Source organism: Bos indicus, chromosome 2 (assembly GCF_029378745.1).
Source record: "Bos indicus isolate NIAB-ARS_2022 breed Sahiwal x Tharparkar chromosome 2, NIAB-ARS_B.indTharparkar_mat_pri_1.0, whole genome shotgun sequence".
In the NCBI taxonomy this organism is placed as follows: Eukaryota; Metazoa; Chordata; class Mammalia; order Artiodactyla; family Bovidae; genus Bos; species Bos indicus.
The window spans coordinates 107,389,143-107,407,728 of record NC_091761.1 but is presented as its reverse complement, the minus strand read 5'-3'; the positions used below and the strand labels follow the sequence as shown (position 1 = coordinate 107,407,728).

The 18,586-nt window shown below is 58.3% G+C and overlaps 3 protein-coding genes across 13 annotated transcripts in view; all 3 read right to left on the bottom strand.

The window, feature by feature from the left end:
- Nucleotides 1–5,000: 5,000 nt before the first annotated feature.
- On the bottom strand, nt 5,001–12,004 carry GMPPA (GDP-mannose pyrophosphorylase A). Of its 3 annotated transcripts, none has more exons than XM_019977418.2 (13): nt 11,649–12,004; nt 11,009–11,069; nt 10,806–10,903; nt 9,785–9,888; nt 9,336–9,522; nt 8,914–8,973; nt 7,722–7,852; nt 6,554–6,688; nt 6,350–6,447; nt 6,137–6,183; nt 5,836–5,928; nt 5,557–5,725; nt 5,001–5,285 (listed from the first exon to the last, which is right to left on the bottom strand). In XM_019977418.2, the coding sequence occupies exons 2-13, from the start codon at nt 11,046–11,048 to the stop codon at nt 5,185–5,187; spliced, it is 1,263 nt and encodes a 420-aa protein (XP_019832977.1). In that variant the 5' UTR covers nt 11,049–11,069; nt 11,649–12,004; the 3' UTR covers nt 5,001–5,184. The 3 variants fall into 3 exon arrangements, with proteins under 3 accessions (XP_019832977.1, XP_019832991.1, XP_019832972.1); XM_019977432.2 differs by having other exon boundaries at nt 11,009–11,063; nt 11,712–12,004; XM_019977413.2 differs by having other exon boundaries at nt 11,712–12,003.
- Nucleotides 12,005–12,581: 577 nt separating this feature from the next.
- SPEGNB (SPEG neighbor) lies at nt 12,582–16,770 on the bottom strand. The gene is given in 8 exon segments (XM_070798426.1): nt 12,582–12,703; nt 12,706–12,810; nt 12,990–13,104; nt 13,106–13,134; nt 13,734–14,045; nt 14,668–14,796; nt 14,904–14,999; nt 16,761–16,770. Coding segments are annotated over 8 exon segments (825 nt in total). The 3' UTR covers nt 12,582–12,674.
- A 439-nt stretch (nt 16,771–17,209) lies between these two features.
- The window catches only part of SPEG (striated muscle enriched protein kinase), a 58,752-nt gene continuing 57,375 nt past the window's right edge, over nt 17,210–18,586 (bottom strand). For all 9 annotated transcript variants that reach the window (XM_070772820.1, XM_070772803.1, XM_019977381.2 and 6 more), the window contains one exon: nt 17,210–18,283. In XM_070772820.1, coding sequence (XP_070628921.1) covers nt 18,225–18,283 — 59 coding nt within the window. In that variant the 3' untranslated portion in view covers nt 17,210–18,224. The remainder of the gene's footprint in view (nt 18,284–18,586) is intronic.

The following is an 18,586-nucleotide window of genomic DNA, read 5'->3' as shown; positions in this document are numbered from 1 at the left end:
GCCCAGCTTCTTCCCCACCCCCACCCCCAGCCCTGCGCCCAAGCTCCCCCTTCCCTTTCCCCTGTGCTTCTCCCACCCACTCCGAGGGGACCGGCTGCCCCCTGCAGTGAGCATCAGGGCCAAGTGTGGCTAGCTGGACAGGGGCCGGGTGTAAGCAAGGGGGGAGGGGCTGCCCAGGACTCTGGGGGTGGGAATGTGGGTGCAGGTTGGGGGGTTGGAGTTGGGGGGAGGGGGGAGGGCAGGGTCCGGACGTGAAGCCTTAGCCAGTCGTCCTCTGCCCGCCCTCCGCCCTCCCATTGGTCCCACTGCCCAGACTTGTTCCCCAGTCCAGTTCTCCACCCATCCCCACCCAGCTGAAGCAGGCTTCCCGACAGAGAGAGCTCGGTGGATGGACTGAGGCAGCGATTAGATTGGCATCTGTACAGCCTGACCAGCCAGGGCTTGGGAATGGGGGGCGGATAGGTGAGGGAGGGCCGGAGGGTTCTGACTCAGAGCCCCTGGTAGGGGGCATGGAGGTTTTATTTGGGCAAAGTGCTCCGGAAGGTAGACTTGGAGGCCTCTCAGGATCCAGTTTGGGGGTTCCTAGCTATCTTGCCCCTGGCCCCCAGGCCTTGGGTTGCCTCTTCTCCCAGCCGGGACCCCCAAGCTAAGCTGCATTTGCCCCTTACCCCCCCTCTTCGTGGGTCTCACGCTCCCAGCCTGGGTGACATGACCCCCAAACTCCTAGACAGAATGGTCCTAGAGCGAGCCCCGAGCTACCCTCAGCTTCCAGAATACACCCCCTGCCACCCTGCCCAGCCCAGCTGATACCTGTCCCAGGCCTGGCTCTGCTGGGCACCCAGGGCACCAGCCAGTGTGGGACAGACGTGGGTGGGAAAGGGACACGGATCGGGGGGCGGAGGCCGGGACTGGGCCAGTCCTGGCTGGTGAGCGAGCAGCGGTGACAAACGGGCTGTGCGGGGGCCGAGGGGCGGGGGGCGGACGGCGGCTGATTTATCTGGGTTATTTATGCCGCGGACGAGGCAGGAGAAGCGGTTAATGAGAGTCCCAGCGAAGGGGGTGGGGAGGCCCGGACGTGATCTGAGGCAACTGAAGAGGGTTAGCGTCCCGCCACCGGGCCCTGCCCCCACTGGCCACCAGCACTACGCACCCCCTACTCTGTCCGAGGGCCGGGTCAGCCCGGCCTTGACTCCTCTCCTGTGGCTGGCACCGACAGCCCCGCATCCGGTTTGGGGGCCCGCCCAGGTAGAGGCAGTGGGGGCAGTCGGTGACGAGAGGTTGAAGGGACCACGTCTGAGATCGAGGGGGCGGCTGGAGGAACAAGGGGCGGGGGACAGAGAACGGAGGGCAGAGAGGGAAGAAAGATGCAAAATCTCGGCTGGTCAGAAGCTGACCAAGTCTGAGTCTGTCGCGGGAGGGTTGGGGTGGGGAGAAGCCAATGTGGGGCCGGGTAGGCAGCTGGCAACCTCGGAGCTGAGGCTGGAGAGAGGGCCAAGGGCACTGGCGTTCTATCTGGTGGCAGCCAGGAGTCATCGTAGGGGCCTGAGAGGCAGAGGCAGGCCTGGGTGGGGGGGTGGTCAGAGAGAAGAGAGGACGTGGAAGGAGGAGGAAGAAGATCCAGGGAAGGAGGGGGGAGAGGGCTTTGCAGCAGTGAAAGCTGCTGGGAGCAGATAAGGCGGTACGGCAGCGGGAGGGATTAAAGCTCCGAGGGGCCAGGGCGGGGGCGAGGGCGGGGTGGGGGGAGGCGAGAAGGAGAGGGCTGAGGGCCGGACCCCGGGGCCCAGAAGATGAGTGCGGGAAACTAGGGCTGCGAGGGGGCAGGATTTAACCAGAGACCAGACGTGGTCGTCGCCTGGTTGAGGAGTGGGGAGAGGACGGAGTCTTCCTGCTCATCTCTGCTGAGGTGGGGGACTTTTCCGCCACTGATGGAGCCCCCATACGCTGCTCTCGGGGTAGCAGAGCTGAGTGGAGAGGGACATTCCTTGGGAGTGGGAGGCTACTGAAGACTGCTGGGGAGGCGGGTGGCAGGGGCCGGCCCTGGGAGCCTCCGAGCTCTGATTAGAACTTGGACTGGACACGAAGCGCCTCCTTGAGGCGGCCAGTGGAAACCGTGTCACAAGGGACCTTGACCACAATCAAGGGTGCCCCGCCAGCCCACCGGGGGATGGAGACTCCCACTTACGTCCAGGGTGGCAAGGACCAGTGTTTCGGAGGGGGGGATTTCTCTGTGGGTAAGGGCGTGGGCACGGAGAGGGACAGTGGCTTCTCCCAGCTCAAGCCTCAGACACGATGCCCCTTACCACCCGCCACCCACCTGTTCTGCAAACCTTCCTGAAGGGTGTCTGGGGACGGAGAAATCCCTGATCCCTACGGACGAGGGCCGAGGGCGGTTCAGAGGTGGCCCGGGCGGCGGAGGGGAGCCCCGAGGGAAGGAAGGGGAGGAGGCGGCGGAAGGGGCGAGGGCGGCGGGCGGGGCAGAGTAATTGCACGTTTGTCAGTTCTCCCGTCTCCGTCTCCGCGCACGAGGGAGCCTGTGTGGCGGTGGGTGTAGCTTCGCCTCCAGGAGTCTGTGTCTGTTGGCAGAGGTGTCAGTGTGTCTGTCTCAGGGGGTCTGGGCTCTCCCTGGACCCCCGCCCCCACGTCGTGTTTTGGGGAGCGAGGCTCTGGGCACACCCAGCTGTGCTCCGTGCTGATGCGGCAGATGTGGCGGGGCCCCAGCTGTGCCGGCTTCCCGGAGAGGGGGAGGGGCTGCAATCTGCTCCCCCGATAATGGCTGCTAAGTGCCAGGGGGAGGGGATGGAGACGGGGGTGGGAAGGAGGCCCGGTCCCCGCCACACCCCACCCTGGCCGGCCTCCCCCCAATCTGTGTTCTTGGCTCGGCCTCTTCCCCCTGGCTGGCTCCTGAAGCCCGTCCAAATTTCTCTCCACGCTCAGTCCCCTCAGTCCCTGTCCCCAGCTCTCCTGTCACCCCATCCAGCTTGGTGCCAGGGACCCGCCGCCCCCCCCCCTCACCCGGCCCCCAGCTCGCTCCCCCTCGCTGATTTTACAGAATAATCTTTTTATGGAAACTGGAAAAAAAAAAGCGCTAATGGCAGGAGCGCACCCCTCCCCCGCATCCCTCCCCCCACCATCCCATACTTCCCACCCCAGTTCCCTCCGTTCTCCCCAGGGGCCAGCACCCTCCTACCCCTACAGGGCCAGTGAGGTCCTGGAGGTAGTGAAGGGGGACCCCAGCGCTCTCCCCTCAGGAGGCCGGACATTCCCACCGGACACTCCCACGTGCTGGGTCCTGGGATGTTCCCTTAGGGGTGGAGGGGGACTAGGCCCCTCCCAGACAGACTAGGCTTGAAGAGAGTGGAGAGCAATGGAACTTCTCTCCTTAGAAGCCCCCTCTGCACCTCAGCACAGAGACAACAGTGACCTGCTCTGTCTGGGGCAGGGGGCACACCACAGAGACCTCAGCTTCACTAGCCCCCTCCACTTTTAACACTGCCCCTGCCCCCGCCCCCACCCCCACTGGGCCCAGGAGGGGGTTCCTGGGGGCCAGGGCCTGACACAGACTTATTGGATTTCACGGTGTTTTGCTGAGAAAATAATTAAATTATCATATTTATGATGAAGCTGCCATGGCCTCTGCCAACCACTCGGAACAGAAGGGTCAGGACTGGGGGTGGAGAGGAAGGGACCGGGCCCCTGGCCCCCTGGCCCACCCCTCTCCCAGCCCTTCCCTCAGGGGCTGACCCCAGCCTAGAGGAGCCATCTGCAGCCCCCTGCGGACCCTACGCAGAGGCGACAGAAGGTCCGGCCTGGAGAAGAGACTGGAGGGACCAGGAGTGGGAACGAGGCAAGAAGCTGAGTCAAGGCAGACTGTATTGTAGATCAGGAGTGCTGAAACCCCAAGGTTGTTTCACAGGTGCTCTGACTCTGCCTGCAGGGGCCTCCAAGGGCTAGGAGGTCACACCTAGCCCAATCCCCAGGTCAGCCTCAGCCCAGCTCCGCCCCCCCCAAAGAAAGCACATCTTTCTAAGTGCCCAGCTCCAAAGCTCTGAAATCCTGGGCTTTGATAAAGGCCCTAGCACCCTGCTGCCTGCCACCCCTGCTGGCTGCCAGGACCCCCTCCTCCCTCCCACCCACGCCCTGCACCCCCCCCCCAGTCTCTTCGGGTAATTAGATTCCTCTCAATTAGCAGATTACGATCATTACCAGCTCATCTGGCAACTAAGCTCTGCACCCACAGCTGGGGAAAGGGGGGGGCACCAGGAGGGGCACACGGGGGTCACGGGTGAACACCAGAGAGAGCTGGGTTTCTCTGGGGCTTCAGGAATGTGGAAGGAAGACTGAGAACCCTCCACCTACCCACCCACCTGCCGGAAGAGGGCAGAGCCAGAGTGTGGGAGGTGGCCAGGGCTCCTCCCCTCCCAGAATGGAGTAGCTCCCACTGTGCTTCTGGAGAGAAAGGCAGCAGCTCAGGCCCATCCTGCCTGCCAGGGACTAGAAGACAAGAGATCCGGCCTCGGGCGGGGGAGAATACCCCCATCCCGCCAAAAGCCAAGCTGGGAGCAGATGGAGCTGGCAAAGTGGAAAGCGGGCCGGGACTGGGCAGGAACCAAAGAGACCGGGCACCAGGTGATCCAACCTTGGGCCCTGGGCTCCCAGGCCCAATTCCCATGCCTGCCGCCTGCACCCCACTGGCCAACTGAAATCCCTCCCCCTTCCCCTTGGAACCCTTACACTACGGAGCCTGAGCCAGGCCCAGTGAAGGGGAACAGGGAGCCAGCATCTGGGTGAAGGCAGGGCCTGCAGGCTAGGAGCCTAGAGGGCCTTCCTCCAGAGCGGCAGAGAGGCTGAGGCTGTAGGAGGGGGAAATTTACCAGGGCTCCAGATTCATTATTCATGAGCCCGCAGCAACAACTCCAATTTAAATGCTAATGTGGGGGGGCCTGACTCAGCTGCCCCCCTTCCACCATCACCCCCGGCCCAGGCACAAGCGGAGTCCGTGCTGGCTCCAGGGTTCACCCGGGTTTATTAGGGAGTGGAGAGGGAGGCCAGAGTCCTCCAACCACCCACGTTGCTCCCTGCAAGTGCGCGTGTGGAGAGCCTGCCTGGACAGAGGCTGGCCATGCAGGCAGGCAGGAGCCTCAGGGGAGCAGATGGGAGTTCAGGGGGGCCTTCTGGCAGGCCCCCTCAAAGGATGATCTGGTTGGTGAAGCTGCGGCTCAGCTCCTTGTGTGGCAGAACAATCGAGTTCAGGATGAGCACCTCGGCAGGGATCCGGACGCGGCAGCCTGCAGTGTGGACCAGGGCACCAGGGAGAAGCCGTGGGGAGGGGAGGGGAGGGGCAATGAGCTGGGGGCCACCGCCATCTGGGGGTGGGGGGGACCCCTCCCTGCCCATCTGTGCCCCCTGCGACTCACACAGGACCTGACACACAGCAGATACTGGGTAAATGTTTGCTCAAGGAATACACACACAGACACACAGGCACACAAACGCTCCCACAGGGCATGGCCATCACCTGTGGAAGTTTCTCGCAGCCCAGCACCCCGGGAAGCATACCTAGTATAGTGATGGCAGGCAGCAGCTTCCCGTCCTTGAACAGGCTCTCACTGTCCATGTGGGCTCGGGGGTCGTTGGGATTGGGGTCATTGGGGGTACCCTCCACACGGGCCCAGCGCCCCACGGTGCTCCCCCAGCCCACGATGCTGTGCAGAACACACGTGTGCTCCTGACAAACAGCACGAAGGGAGTGAGGGGCCAGATGCACAGCCCATGGGGTGCACTCCTCCACTTGGCCTCTGGGGGTGCCACGTGGGCAGCGTGGGCCTGGATGCCTACCTGCAGTGTGGCTCCGTGGAGGACGATGCTCTCTCGGAGCCGCACGCCCTCACCTATGGTCACCCCCTCCCCGATGGAGACGTTGGGGCCCAACTGTGGAGAAAGCACAACCATAGGCCTTGGAGGGCCCCAAATCCAGTCCCCTCACAGAAAAGATAAAGGGGAAGGGACCTGCTTGAGGCCACCCTACAAGCTGTGCACGAAGGAGAGACCCCACCCTGAGCTCGGGAGAATCTGTACCGCCCTACCATCTGATGGCCACCTCCCTTCCTCCCTTCCTCTGGGCTGGGCCACTGCTTACCACCGCCGATGGGGCCACCTTAGCAGTCGGGTGGATGTAAACATTTCCTAGAAGCAGAAGAAAGGACTGGGGGCAAATGCCCCTAAACCACACTTGGTTCAGGGAGTGTGGGACTGAGACTTCACCTCTGGATCTGTGACCAGGAGTCACAGCTCAGAGGGGAGGGGGGCTGAGCTGGGGGGCAAAGGTTATGGATTGGGGCAGGATGGGTACCTCGAATCCGTGGACCCCCTGGCGTGTGCTTGGCCAGGCGTTCTGGGTGAGTGAGCTGGTACTGGCTCAGATAGAGGCGGGAGGCATAGAGGGCTGAGCTGGGGGCCAGAAAGTGGAATGGGGGCTCAGGGGCCAGCAGGGCCTGCGCCCACTGCCCCAAAGTCTCAGATGACCCAACCACCCCATCAGAGGCCACTCCCATACCCTGCGGACTTGATCTGGCTCCAGATCCCGTCAGTGAGGTGCACATAGATCTGGCCCTGCCCGGCCAGGGCGGAGAATACGTCCTGCTCCAGGCGGATGGTACCTGCCCCGGGCCATAGGCCTGAAGAGTCCTCCCTGGCACAGAGGGAGAGATGCTGACATCAGTTCCCCAGCTGAGCCCGACTGGGGGCCAACACAATCTCCTGGGGACAGGGATCAGAGAGAATCCCACCACCTCTCCAGGTCTGGTCAGATCTGCTCCAGAAGGATGCTCACATCTCAGGAAGCTCTCCTATCACCCTCACACACATCACCCGCCTCTCTCCACCCCCACCCCCCCGAGTTGCTATGTCCCCAGGCACAGACCTGCTGCCCATCCTGCCCTACATCCAGAGGGAGTTCGACCAGACCTAGGTTCTCCCCACTTTTCCCATTCTCCCCGCCATCCGCCCTCCCTCTCAACTGGATGGAATGAAACACAGACAGACTCACCCCAGAGGAAGGCAGCTGGTGAGGGCAGAGACAGTCACAGAAAGAGAGGGAGAGAGAGAGAGAGATGGTGGAGATGCCAGCTCAGCAGAAACAGAGAGGCCAGGAGAGATGGAGAGAAAAGCAGAGATGGGTGGGAGTGAGAAGATGGTGATGCGTGAATGAGGCATGAGATGGGAGATGGGCAGGGGAGGAGAGAGTGAAGGCACGGATCCACAGAAGGAGCAGGTCCCAGCCTAGGACGACGACCCTGGGCTGTGGCTGATGATGAACAGGGCTCCGGGGCACTGTGCTCCAGGGGGAGCCTGGGCCTGAGAGTATGGGTGTACGCGCGCGTGCACATGTGTGCACACACACACGCCTGTGTGCACCCATGTGTGTGTGTTGCCGTCTGTTCGGAAAGGCATCTCTGGGACACTCAGGGCTTGAGAGAAATGGACCAGGAGGGGAGTGGGCAGGCAGTGACAGAAGAGGAACTGAGATGGATAAGGAAGAGGGACAGAATGAGGTTAGGAAGGGAGGGACAGGGAGGCTCGGCTGGAGATGACAAGTGGAGACAAGAAGGACAAGGAAGGTGAGCGGGTGGATGTGGAGCCTGCAGAGACTGGGGGCAGGTGGCGGGGGGGGTGGTCTGTGACCAGGGGCACTTGGGGTCACAGGGTCATGGGGCCTGCCTCACAGTTGCCCATCCTGCTGATTTCGCTGGAAGACATCCCGGAGGGGTTTCAGGGCTTCTGGGGAAAAGAGGTAGATGCCGCAGTTGATGATGTCACTGACGAACGTGCTGGGCTTCTCCACATAGTGCAGGACCTGAGGACAGAGTAGGCTGGGGCTAGGGGAGGAGAGGCCACTGCCACCACCTCTAAGACCCCCTGAGCTCCAGGTCCTCCCTGCTGCCAGAGTGGTCTTCCTGCAACGCAGACTGCCCCCGGCTGCTGGCCTTCACCTTCAAGGTAAGTCTGAACTACATGCCTTTCTCCTCCCCACTACCCAGTGTTCCCGGAACACAACTCCATGCTATCGCATACCTGCTCTGGGAATGCCCCTTCCCATCTCTTCATCTGAAAAACTAGGCTTTCAAAACCCAGTGTGAGTCCACTCTGCCCCAGAGCTGGCTTCTCAGATCCGGGCACCCCTGACCTCTGGCCACACCTCACACAGCACTAGTATCATTTGTGATGGATGGGTTTCCCACTAGTCTGAGATCCTTAGAAACAGGGATTGTCCTTCAGCTCTACTTTTCTTACACCTAGCTAGTGCCTAGCTCAAAACTTCAAAATAAAATTTATGCATGCACATGTGTGTATACATGTATTTTTAATACTAAAGCTGGAACAAATAAAAGGGGTATGTGAAAGTCAGGCTCAGGGAGCTTCACAAACAATGACAGAGACTCTCCACCTTGCTGATTGTGCTCTGACTTCCGTAATTCTGGAGACGCTACGTGGCTTCCTGCCTCCGGGCCCTTGCACATGCCGGTCCCTCTACATGCAATGCATTCCCGTCTCCTTCATCTAAACAGATCTTCTCCAGGTAGCCCTCCCCTCCCCCAGCCAGGCAAGGCTGGGTTGGGCCTCTTTTTGTGCTCTCATAGCACCCCAATCATTTATCTGTGACGCCTTCACTCTCGCAATCTCTCTAGAAGGGGTACAAGATGAACAACCGAGGACATACCCCACCTGTTTGACAAGAGTGGGGCCCACCCCAGAGTGGTGCAGCATTTCCAGAGGGGGAGTGGTTGGAGAATGATGACACACACAGGCCCTTCACCCCCTCCTCCCACGCCTGTCTCCTATCTCATGCCTCATTCACTCATCACCATGTTCTCATTCCCAGAGCAAGCACCCAGCCAGCCCCCTCTCTGCTCTCACCTCATGCGTCTGTGAATTCTCCACAATGCAGCCATAGTTGAGGGACTGTGTCCTGTTAGCCTGAAAGACACACACAGACAGTGACCTGCTAGCTCCAGAGCAGCAGGGTCTATTTCCTCTGTCTTTCTTTCCCTCTCCTATAGCACCTGGCACGCATCTCCACGGCAGACAGGGCTTCTGTCTGCAGCAAGGGTGAGAACTGATAGCTGCCGCCACCCCCTCACCCGCTCCCTGCGGCTGAGCAGCCAAAGGGCTTGGGATCTCCACCGCCATCTCCACTGCTCCTGGGGTTTCTAGCACAACTCCATCCTGACACCCGTTCCCAGTCCAACCCCCTGGGCTGCCTCCCCGACCCCTGCATTCCAGAAACATTTCTGGATCACACCCCCTTGGCACCTTCCAGCCCCCCGGGGCCCTCTCACCGTGGTGCCAAGGAGCAAGAAAGGGTGTGGCTGGTGTCTGTGGACATCCAACATGGCGCTCAAGGGGAAGTCGGAGCAGACGTCAGCGTTGAGCACGAAGAAGGCTTCAGGGCTTCCAGCCAGGATCTGGTCCCGGAAATGGTAGAGACCACCCCCTGTGCCCAGGGGGGCAAATTCCTGCAGGTACCTGTCCCCAGGGACCCCAGGGCCAGCTCAGTGAGATCAGAAGAGACAGATATGAGGAGCCTGGGTAACTGACTCCTCCTGCTCCCATAGGTACACCTGCCTGCGGTCCACAGAGAAACTCAATAAACTCAGGGATTCACAGATGCCCCAATAAAAATCCTCCTAGTGTGTGAGGTAAAGTCCAGTGGATGGACCCCACTCCCAAGAACCAGAAGTTTAGGGCACTGCCCCCCAACCCCCACACCACCCATGGGCACAAACACCTGATGGGAAGGTTGAACTCCTGCTGGGCAGCTTCCAGGAACCGGGTAAGGGGCTCATCAGGCTGGTAGAAGCCAATAAGCAGAATCTCCTGCATCCCAGGGACCTAGGCATAAAGGAAGAGGTTGGAAGAAAAAAATATCTGATAGGAAAGAATGAAAACGGGGAGAAATCCCGGGTGCTGGCTGCGAAGTCTGGAGACCACAGTTTCCTTCTCAGCTGTGAGCCCCTGGGCACTCACTTTACCACTCTGGCCTGTTTCCTCCTCTGGACAATGAGGAAGTTTGGAGAAAGTCTCAGTCCCTGATGTTTTCATCTTTTATTATTCTATTATCCCCTGACCTCTCACATCTGAACTGGGGCTCACCCTAGGGAAGATTTTGCCTACCAAGCTGTGTTAAAGAATAACCCATTCATTCCCCGCACCCCATATTTATTATCTGTCAACCTGAGCTTGAGATGAGGATATAATTTATCAAGCACCTATACTATACTAGGCACTTTACAAACATGATTGCAAGCTTTGCCATCTCACAAAGCAGGTCTAATCATCTCCGTTTTTACAAATAAGGAAACTAAGGCTCAGAAAGACTAGGAAATTTGCTCATGTTCTTACAGCAAGTAGAAACTAGATTCAAATAAAACCCTGCCTGCTTCAATACCAAAAGCAATAAAGAAATTAGCTCCTCAGTGAGCAAAGGTATGAGTTCTGTGCTTTGCTATCATTAAGGTTCCCCCAGCTACAGCGTTAAATTGTCTCTTAAGATTTTTGCCTGATCTCACATTTCATGCTTTAAAAATAGGAGCAGAATCTGAGCACGAGGCCAGATGAGAGACTAGGTTAGGGGAAGACAGAAGGGCATCCGTACAGAACAACTCCAGGGGGCAACATTCACATTTTCATTTGTAAATGGTGGTCCCTGAAGTTATGCCTTGTGGGAAAGTCATGGTTGGAAAAGGGGGAAATATGGATGAAGGAGATGAGCAGGAAGTGAAGTGGGAGAGGAGAGCCTATGGGGTTACCTGGGCACAAGCCTCAATATGGTGCTGGATCATAGGCACCCCCGCCACAGGAAACAGGGGTTTGGGCACCTCAAATGACAAAGGCCTGAAGCGAGTCCCTGGGAGAGGAGAAAGAAGCACATTTCAGCTTCCTGCCTCCTTCTGCACCCACCCAGTCAACCACTTCAGCCCAACCTCCTCCCCTCATTCCCCTGGCTCCTCACCCTTTTGAGGGCCTCCAATCAGGATCACAGCTTTGAGCATGATGGCGATTGCTACCTAAACCTCAAATCCCAACAGAGAAGTTAGGCTCAGATCTCACACCTCAACCCAGGAACCTGATTCATATCCTAACTAGGCCCCAAACCCCAAATAGTAACACTTAGCCCTCTCCAAGGATGTAAATCCAAAGTTCAATATGCACCTGCCCGGGACACAACACCTCATATATTTCACACAACTCAAATCCCAGCCCAGACTCCAGCTGGCCTTCAAACCCCACAATGAATCCACCCAAATTCTGAAATTCACACCCCACAATTTGACCCCTAACAGTCTTCTCTCTGGCCTCAGATTCAGCAAACTCAGAAACTCAGCAAGATACACCCTTCTCAGATCTCAAACCTCAAGAAACCTAAACTCCAAACCCATCAATTCCCAATTGTTGCATCCTGACTAGATCTTAAGCCCTGTACCCCAACAGTGAACCCTGAATATTGAACCTCATACCCTGAGTCCCAAATATCTAACTACAATCCTAAGAATGCCTCCCAAGTACTGAACTAACACTGATGCGTATATAATGCATCCCAAATTCAATTTAAAATAAACCTATATAGGCTGAACCTGAATCCTAAAACTAACCTCTAGGTGATGAACCCCGAATCAAAAGACAGATTCCTTTAGCGTCCCAAACACCGAACCTACCAAGCCCTGAGCACCGATACTGACGACAAGTACTGAATCTCTGGATTCGGAGAACTGATTGTTGACCCTCTGAACCCCACAACTGACTAATAAATCCTAGCCTCGCGCAGCCAGAGATTGTGGTACCAACACAAGAGCGTTAGGGCGGAGAGCCAGTCGAGACCTCCGAGCCGCTCTCGGTCTACCGTCCTCTGCCCGCTAATCCTTTCGGCACCCCTCCATCAGCTCCCTTTACCACTAGCCCCCTTTCGCTAGATCTGTCGCCCGCTACTGCTCACTCCTTCCGCGCACGTGTCTTCTCGCAACTCGCGAGAACTCCTTCGCAGAGTCTGCTGGGAATTGTAGTTCTTAACTATTCTCTTGCTTTCTACCAAGAGCCAGGAGGTGAGATTTATGGGAGAGCAGGGGGCCTGGCCAAGGAATCTAGTGGGCCGGATCCAAATTAGAAGAATGGAGCCTGAGAAACTGAGATTGGAATTTAAGATTAGGTCCTGAGCTGTCTGGGAAAAGGCCCAGGGGTATCAGCCAAAGCAGAGAGCCAGGTCCCAGGGAAGAGCGAGGCTAGAGACCTGAGGGAGTGTGGCCAGTCTTGAGATGGACGGGGCCAGAGTGCAAATCCCCCAGGAGAAGGTGGGGCTTGAGCTATGCAAACGAAGAGAAGGCAAGTGATAGACTTCGTAGTGCAGGAACTTTTTGACCGTGAGAGAAGTCATATCTCAGATTCCCTGTCTGCAAAATGAACCACTGGACTAGGCACCTTCCAAACATTCTGATCCCAACTTTCTGTGACCTTGGTGTGTTGATCTGGAATAAGCGTGGGTGCAAGTGCAGGGGAAATGGCGTCTCAAAAGAACAGAATAGACGCCGAGGGTCAGAGAGCAGCTTTATTAAGCAAGATGAAGGAGGGTGGTCTGACCCACCCACCCGGGGCTCCGGCCAGGGCGACGGGTCTGAGGGTTCCTTTCAGGCCACATCCACGCGAGCGATGGATGGTCCATGCCCAGGCTGTTCTCCACTTACACCTCGTACTTGCCGCTGTCCTCCGGCGTGGCCTGGCGGATAGTCAGCGTCGCGGTGGTACTGCCGATCTCAAAGAACACTCTAGATGGGAAGAAGGGGAGGGCAGGGCCTGGGGTCAGTTTACGCGGGTTCCGCCCGGGGTACTGAACTCCATTCTTCGCCTCCCAGTTCCCCGCCCCCGTCCCACTCCCGCCAATTTCTGGACCCCCGCCCCGCCCAAGCTCCCGCTCCAGGTGCTGTCCTTGCGCAAGTCCTCGCCCTCACCTGTAGTCTTCTTCTCTTCCCCGTTCTTGGCCCAGGCCACGTCGGGCGCAGGCTTACCCAGGATCTCGGCAATCAGCGTTACCTTGGCGCCTTTGCGCGCCTTAGTGTTTATCCGATCCCTTCTGAATCTTCGCTGGAACTAGAGGAAGGGAGAGGGACTGCCACCCAGTAAAAGGACCTAGAGATGAGGCAGGCAGGGCATCACCTCCCCAGCTAATACCCATCTCTAAATACTAGATGGATTTAAGCTCGCTGTGTGATGGTGGGCAGGTCTTTAACCTCGCTGGGGCATCATCTCCTCAACTGTCAAGCGGGACTAATCCCGCCCTTCGCAGAGGTTAACGAAGAAGGATCAATAGAGATTCTAGGGCTGAAAATCTGGAAATGTTCGCACATCTAGCGATGCCTCGGAAATTGCCCTGGGCTGAGAGCCAGAAGACCAGGGCTCTAACCCTGCCTCTGCTTCTGGCTCGCAGTGACCTTGGGGCCCTGGAATAGCGTGACTGAAGCCCTTAGCGGACTTCATAGGCTGGATGGGATGGAATTCTGTGGGTAGGAAAGGAGTACGCGCACGGCCGGCGCTGCGCCCTGGTCTGCGGCTCAGGCTGTGCGGGGGCTGGGCCACATCCCCAGGAGGACTCGGGGAGGCCCAGCGGTAAGCGCAGCAAGACCAGGCTGTGGGCGCCCGCCAACTGGTGCTACTCCGCGCGGTGACGCTGCCCCCAGGGCGCGTAGTACCTTCCACAAGGATACGCGCCGAGTCGGAGCACTGGCCGAAGGGGTTGGTTACGTTGACGCTGTACTGGCTCAGATCTGCCATCTCGCCATCGTGCACCACCAGTGCCACTACGTCAGGGTCCTTGAAGACATAACGACACTTGGGCCCGTCGCGCAGCTCCTTGCGGTCCTTGCCGCAGCGGATGAATAGGTCCGGGAAAGCCGAAACGCGGCAAGTCAGCTTCGCCGCGCCGCCCTCCATCAGCAGCACCACGTCCTTCAGCGGCTCCAACACTCTCGGTGGCCCCTTCTCGCGCAGCTCCTTCCAGGACCCACCCGCACGGTCCAAGTCAGGCCCCAAGCTCTCATGACACGGCCCGGGCCCACCTGCAGCCCTGTCCATCCGTACAGCATCCCTTGCTCCCCATCCACCACCCAGCCCACTAGACCCTTAAACGTGTGGGGGTGGGTAGGGAAGGCAGCCGCTCCTGAATTGTTAGTAAAATTGTCTTCTCTGGCAGCCACCCCTCCACCCCTCAGAAACCGCTCTACTCTAAGTCCAGTGACCCTACAGGTACATGACACTGTGCTCAGTCAGTATCAGTTCAGTCACTCAGTCGTGTCCGACTCTTTGCGGCCCCATGGAGTGCAGCACCGCCAGGCTTCCCTGTCCATCACCAACTCCTGGAGCTTACTCAAACTCGTGTCCATCGAGTTGGTGATGCCATCCAACCATCCATCCGTTCTCCTCCCGCCTTCAATCTTTCCCAGCATCAGAGTCTTTTCCAATGAGTCAGGTCTTCGCATCAGGTGGCCAAAGTATTGGGGTTTCAGCTTCAGCATCAGTCTCCCCAACCCCCCAAATACAGTCTACCCCCATCCCCCAAATGCAGTCGTGAGCGTTCTGCAGCTCCAGCTCCCTTCCTCCAGCAATTCTCCAGAGCTCCCCCTTACCTGTCGTCCTGGTAAGAGGCCTGGATGCGAATGGCTGCTTTCTGAACCTGGGGGTCATTGATATCCAGCATACATCCAGGGGGAGGGGCTGCAGCGGAGCAGAACACAGCCGCTGGTTTTCTGGCAGGAGCTGGGGAGCAGGAAACAAAGAGGTCTAGGTTGACACAGAGATTCCGAATTTCAGCCTTTTCCCTGTAGGTTCAGAACATCCCCCTATGTGAGAGTGTCTAGGCTGACCTGAAGATCTAGACTCGCTGTGAGGGCTCAGCTTCACCCTGCTGGGTGGCAGGCGGCATGGCCTTCCAAACGGCAGGGCCAGGGCACAGGTAGTTGCTCAGCCCCAGGCCCAGGTTTTATACATGGCTCCCCTCCTTGCCTTCTTTGGCGAGGCTGCCCCAAGCCCCCGGGGACCCAGCCTCCATTCCCTGACCCACACAGTCTCCTTATTTAGCCTGAGGATGCCTGGGATGCTAGCTCAGCCACTGGGGCAGCCCTCAGGGGAAACCTGGGCGGCTCTGGGGTGCACCACACGTCAGCACCCAGAGAGCTGGGCAGCTGGGCATGGCCCCATCCCCTTCCCAGAGCAGGGGCTATCCATCTCACTTCCAGGAGAACTAGGCACAGCTTCAGGTCGACAGGAGACTCAGCTCCCTGCTGGGGAAGTTTACACTCAGGTCAGTCCCTGGAGAGAGAGACAACATGTGGGTCCTGGACACAGTCAGTTAAGGGGTGTGAGTGTTTGTTGGAGGTGCCCTTGAATAAAGCCAGAGTGGTGATGGGCTTCACTGTCCAGCTAGCCAATTATGAGAGGCCCACGTGGCAGTCAGGACCAATCTGGAAACACCTTACTCCCCCCAACCCCAGGAGTCTAGGGTTGTCATTTCCACGCTGTGCCTCCTGGTGGTAAACAGATAAACCTAGAAGGGACCTTAAGGATTTTTGAGAACAGCCACCCCTCCTGCTGCCCCATTCCCACACTCCCCTCCACGGGACATCGTAGGGTCTGGCTGCGCTACACTGTCCCTGGAGATTGGCACTGACTCTGACCCTCTAGGTCTGCCCAAGCTCCCTCCCTGGGCATAAGCTGGTGTATAGGGGCATCAGACCACCAGGGGTGAGGGGGCTAACTCCTCTAAGATTTGCCTGGAGTCCAGTCCACCCAGGCCAGGGCACTAGATAAGCCTTGCTTCCCTTCACTGTAACTGCCTGCCCAGGTGTGGAGCGCTGTCAGCTTTTGATCAGAGCAGTTTTGACACGGCTCTGTTGACATAAATTACCTTTGCTCCTCCAGGTTTGGAACAAGCAGTTCACATGCCATTTCCAATGGAGATGAGAGGGAAGCTCAAGATCAGAGGGGGGACGGGAGAAGAATTTTACCATTTATCAAGATATGAGTTCAGGCACCTCATTTTTATATGAAAACACTTGCAGTGTGTAGGGGATTAGAGACTCTCACAGGCAAACTGTATATCTTCATCGCTAAAATGGCAGGTGGTAAAGGTGGCTCTCTGGCCCCTTCCAGCTGGCCCTAATATTCTGTTATTTTATGATGATGGGGTTTGGCTCTTCCCTTGTGTCCTGAGAAGCCAGAGAGGCTGGGCTGGGCAAAAGGTGGTTTGGACTACAGCCAAGGGAGCCTCAAACTTGATCAGCAACACACCAGCACCAGCTCAATGTGCTCACGGTGAAAGGCTTTATTCCTTTTACATGGCCAAGAACAGAGTTTTCAGTCTGGGGAGGGACAGTGGGGCACAGTCCCTCTGGACACAAGAACTGGCTCCCCCTCCATCCACCTCAGGGCAGGGCAGCCCAGTTACAGGACCCAGTGATCCTTCTGTGGCACTGCAGGAGGGCAGCTAGAGTCAAGGTACCTTAGCACCCAGTGGATCCCTGGCTTGCCGTGGGAATAAGAAGGGCCAGACTTAGTGTCCCTGGGCCCCAAGAAAATCCTTATCTATGGCCCCATCGCAGCAGGCGCACTGACGGCACTCACAGCTGATTGGTGTGAGTGTGCTGATTGGTGCTCTGACACAGAGCGTGGGCGCGTGAGCCTGCCCTGCTTTCCTCTACAGCTCTTTCACCATCTGCTCTCACCAATCATCATGATGAAACCCCCTCTGCTCCAGGGGTCAGGACAGAGCTGCCCTGTCCCCTGAACAGAGTGAAGAAGGCTGAGCCAGGATGGGGGTGTGGGCTGGTCCCTTCCAGAGCCCAGCATCCTCCCATTGCGATGATGGAACATGTGAGAAGAAGTCGGGGCCACCCATATAGTTAGAGGCTGGGGGTGGGGATTCAGTGGTCCTGCCAGGATTTCAGAAACTTTAGAGGGAGAAACACACCCACATCTTTCCTTTCTCAAGAAATAAGGGACAGGTGAGGGGCCAGGAGGGTCAGAGGGCAGGGGAGGAAGGTCCTAAGGTGCTAGGTGGTATACCTCGGTTCTCACTGGTCCAGAAAAGGCTGGAATGCCCCGTCCCAGTACCCTGGCATTGTGTACGCGCTGTACCCCCCAGTCATCCCTCCCCATAGACCACACACATAGGTCCTGCTGCTTGCTGTTTTTATTTTCCTTGTGACAGATAGACAGACAGCTGCACAGACAGCTGGATGGCTGGGGGTGGGGTGGGGATGGTCAGGACAACATAGGCAAGAGGGATTGGATGGCAGGGAGACTTCATAAAAGTCAATAAATAAATAAATATGAATGAGAAGGAGGGTGAAGGCCACAGAGAGGCGGTGGGGACATCCTCGGGCCAGCGCAGAGGGCCCAGCGCTGCGTTCACCGGGATAGGAGGAAAGCGCTGCTGGCTTGAGACCCCGCCTCCAGCCTTCAGCCCTCCACGCTTCTCCTTCTGGGGAGGCTGGCAGCTGGCCGCGCGCCCCCACCTGAGTCCTCTCTCCTCTCCCTCTCCCACCTCGCTGCCCTCTCTCACATACTGCCTCTGGCTCTCTGGCACTGTCTCCACGTCCTGTTCCTGCTTCAGTGACACTCCCAGCCCCTGGCCTGTAGACACCCCGGGCTTCCCCCATTTCCTCCTCTCCATTCATTCACACCCTCTTGGGTTGGTTCTCCCCCAGATGCTCAGTCTCCCTCCCCCGGAACCTCCATAGAGTCTCCCCCTCCCTATGCCTCGGCTTCTTTTCCTCACTTGCCCATTCCCTCCTTGTCCCTCTTGACCTGATCCTGACCCCACCCAGCCTGGCCCATGGGTCTCCGGCTCTGACTCCAGCTGGGTGGCATTGGCCGAAGCCCAGGGTCTCTGTCCCCACAGGTCCATGAGGTAATAGCCCGGCCGGATGTTGGTGCTGGTGGTGTCCGAAGCCCCCCTGGGCCCACCCGGCTCCACGGGGGCCCTGGAATGTCCCGGGGCGTCAGCGGGAACCCCAAGTCGAAGCCCGCAAGGCCGGGCTGTGGTCCGAGGCGCTAGGGGCTGCCTGGGTAAGAGCGGAGCAGCACCTTGTGGCGGGTGGCGGCCTCGGCCCTGCGGCGCCGCTGCTCGCCCAGGAACTCCTTGAGCCGGTTGGTGGTGAAGGTGAGTGTCTGGCGGCGCAGTTTCATCAGGTAGGCATCCTGCAGCCACGGGTGAGCCAGGCAGTCCTGCACGGAGGGCCGGCTCCTGCCAGGCCAAGCCAGGGACAGTGAGGCTGGAGGCATGGCTCCCAGAGGAGGACAGACTCCACCCTCCCAGAGACAGGACTCCCAATCCTGGATTCATCCCTAGGGAATGAGCCTGGACATCTCTGGGACTCAGTTTCCCAGTCTCTGAAATGGGGACAATGATTCTGCCTGTGTCATAGGGCTGTTACGGGCTTTAAATGGTGGCAGAACAGCCACTTAGGAGAAGTAGGCGTAGTAACCGTAGTAATAGCAGCAGCAGTGTATTATTGGTGTGGGGTAGGAGTTGGGGGGCTTAGGTGTG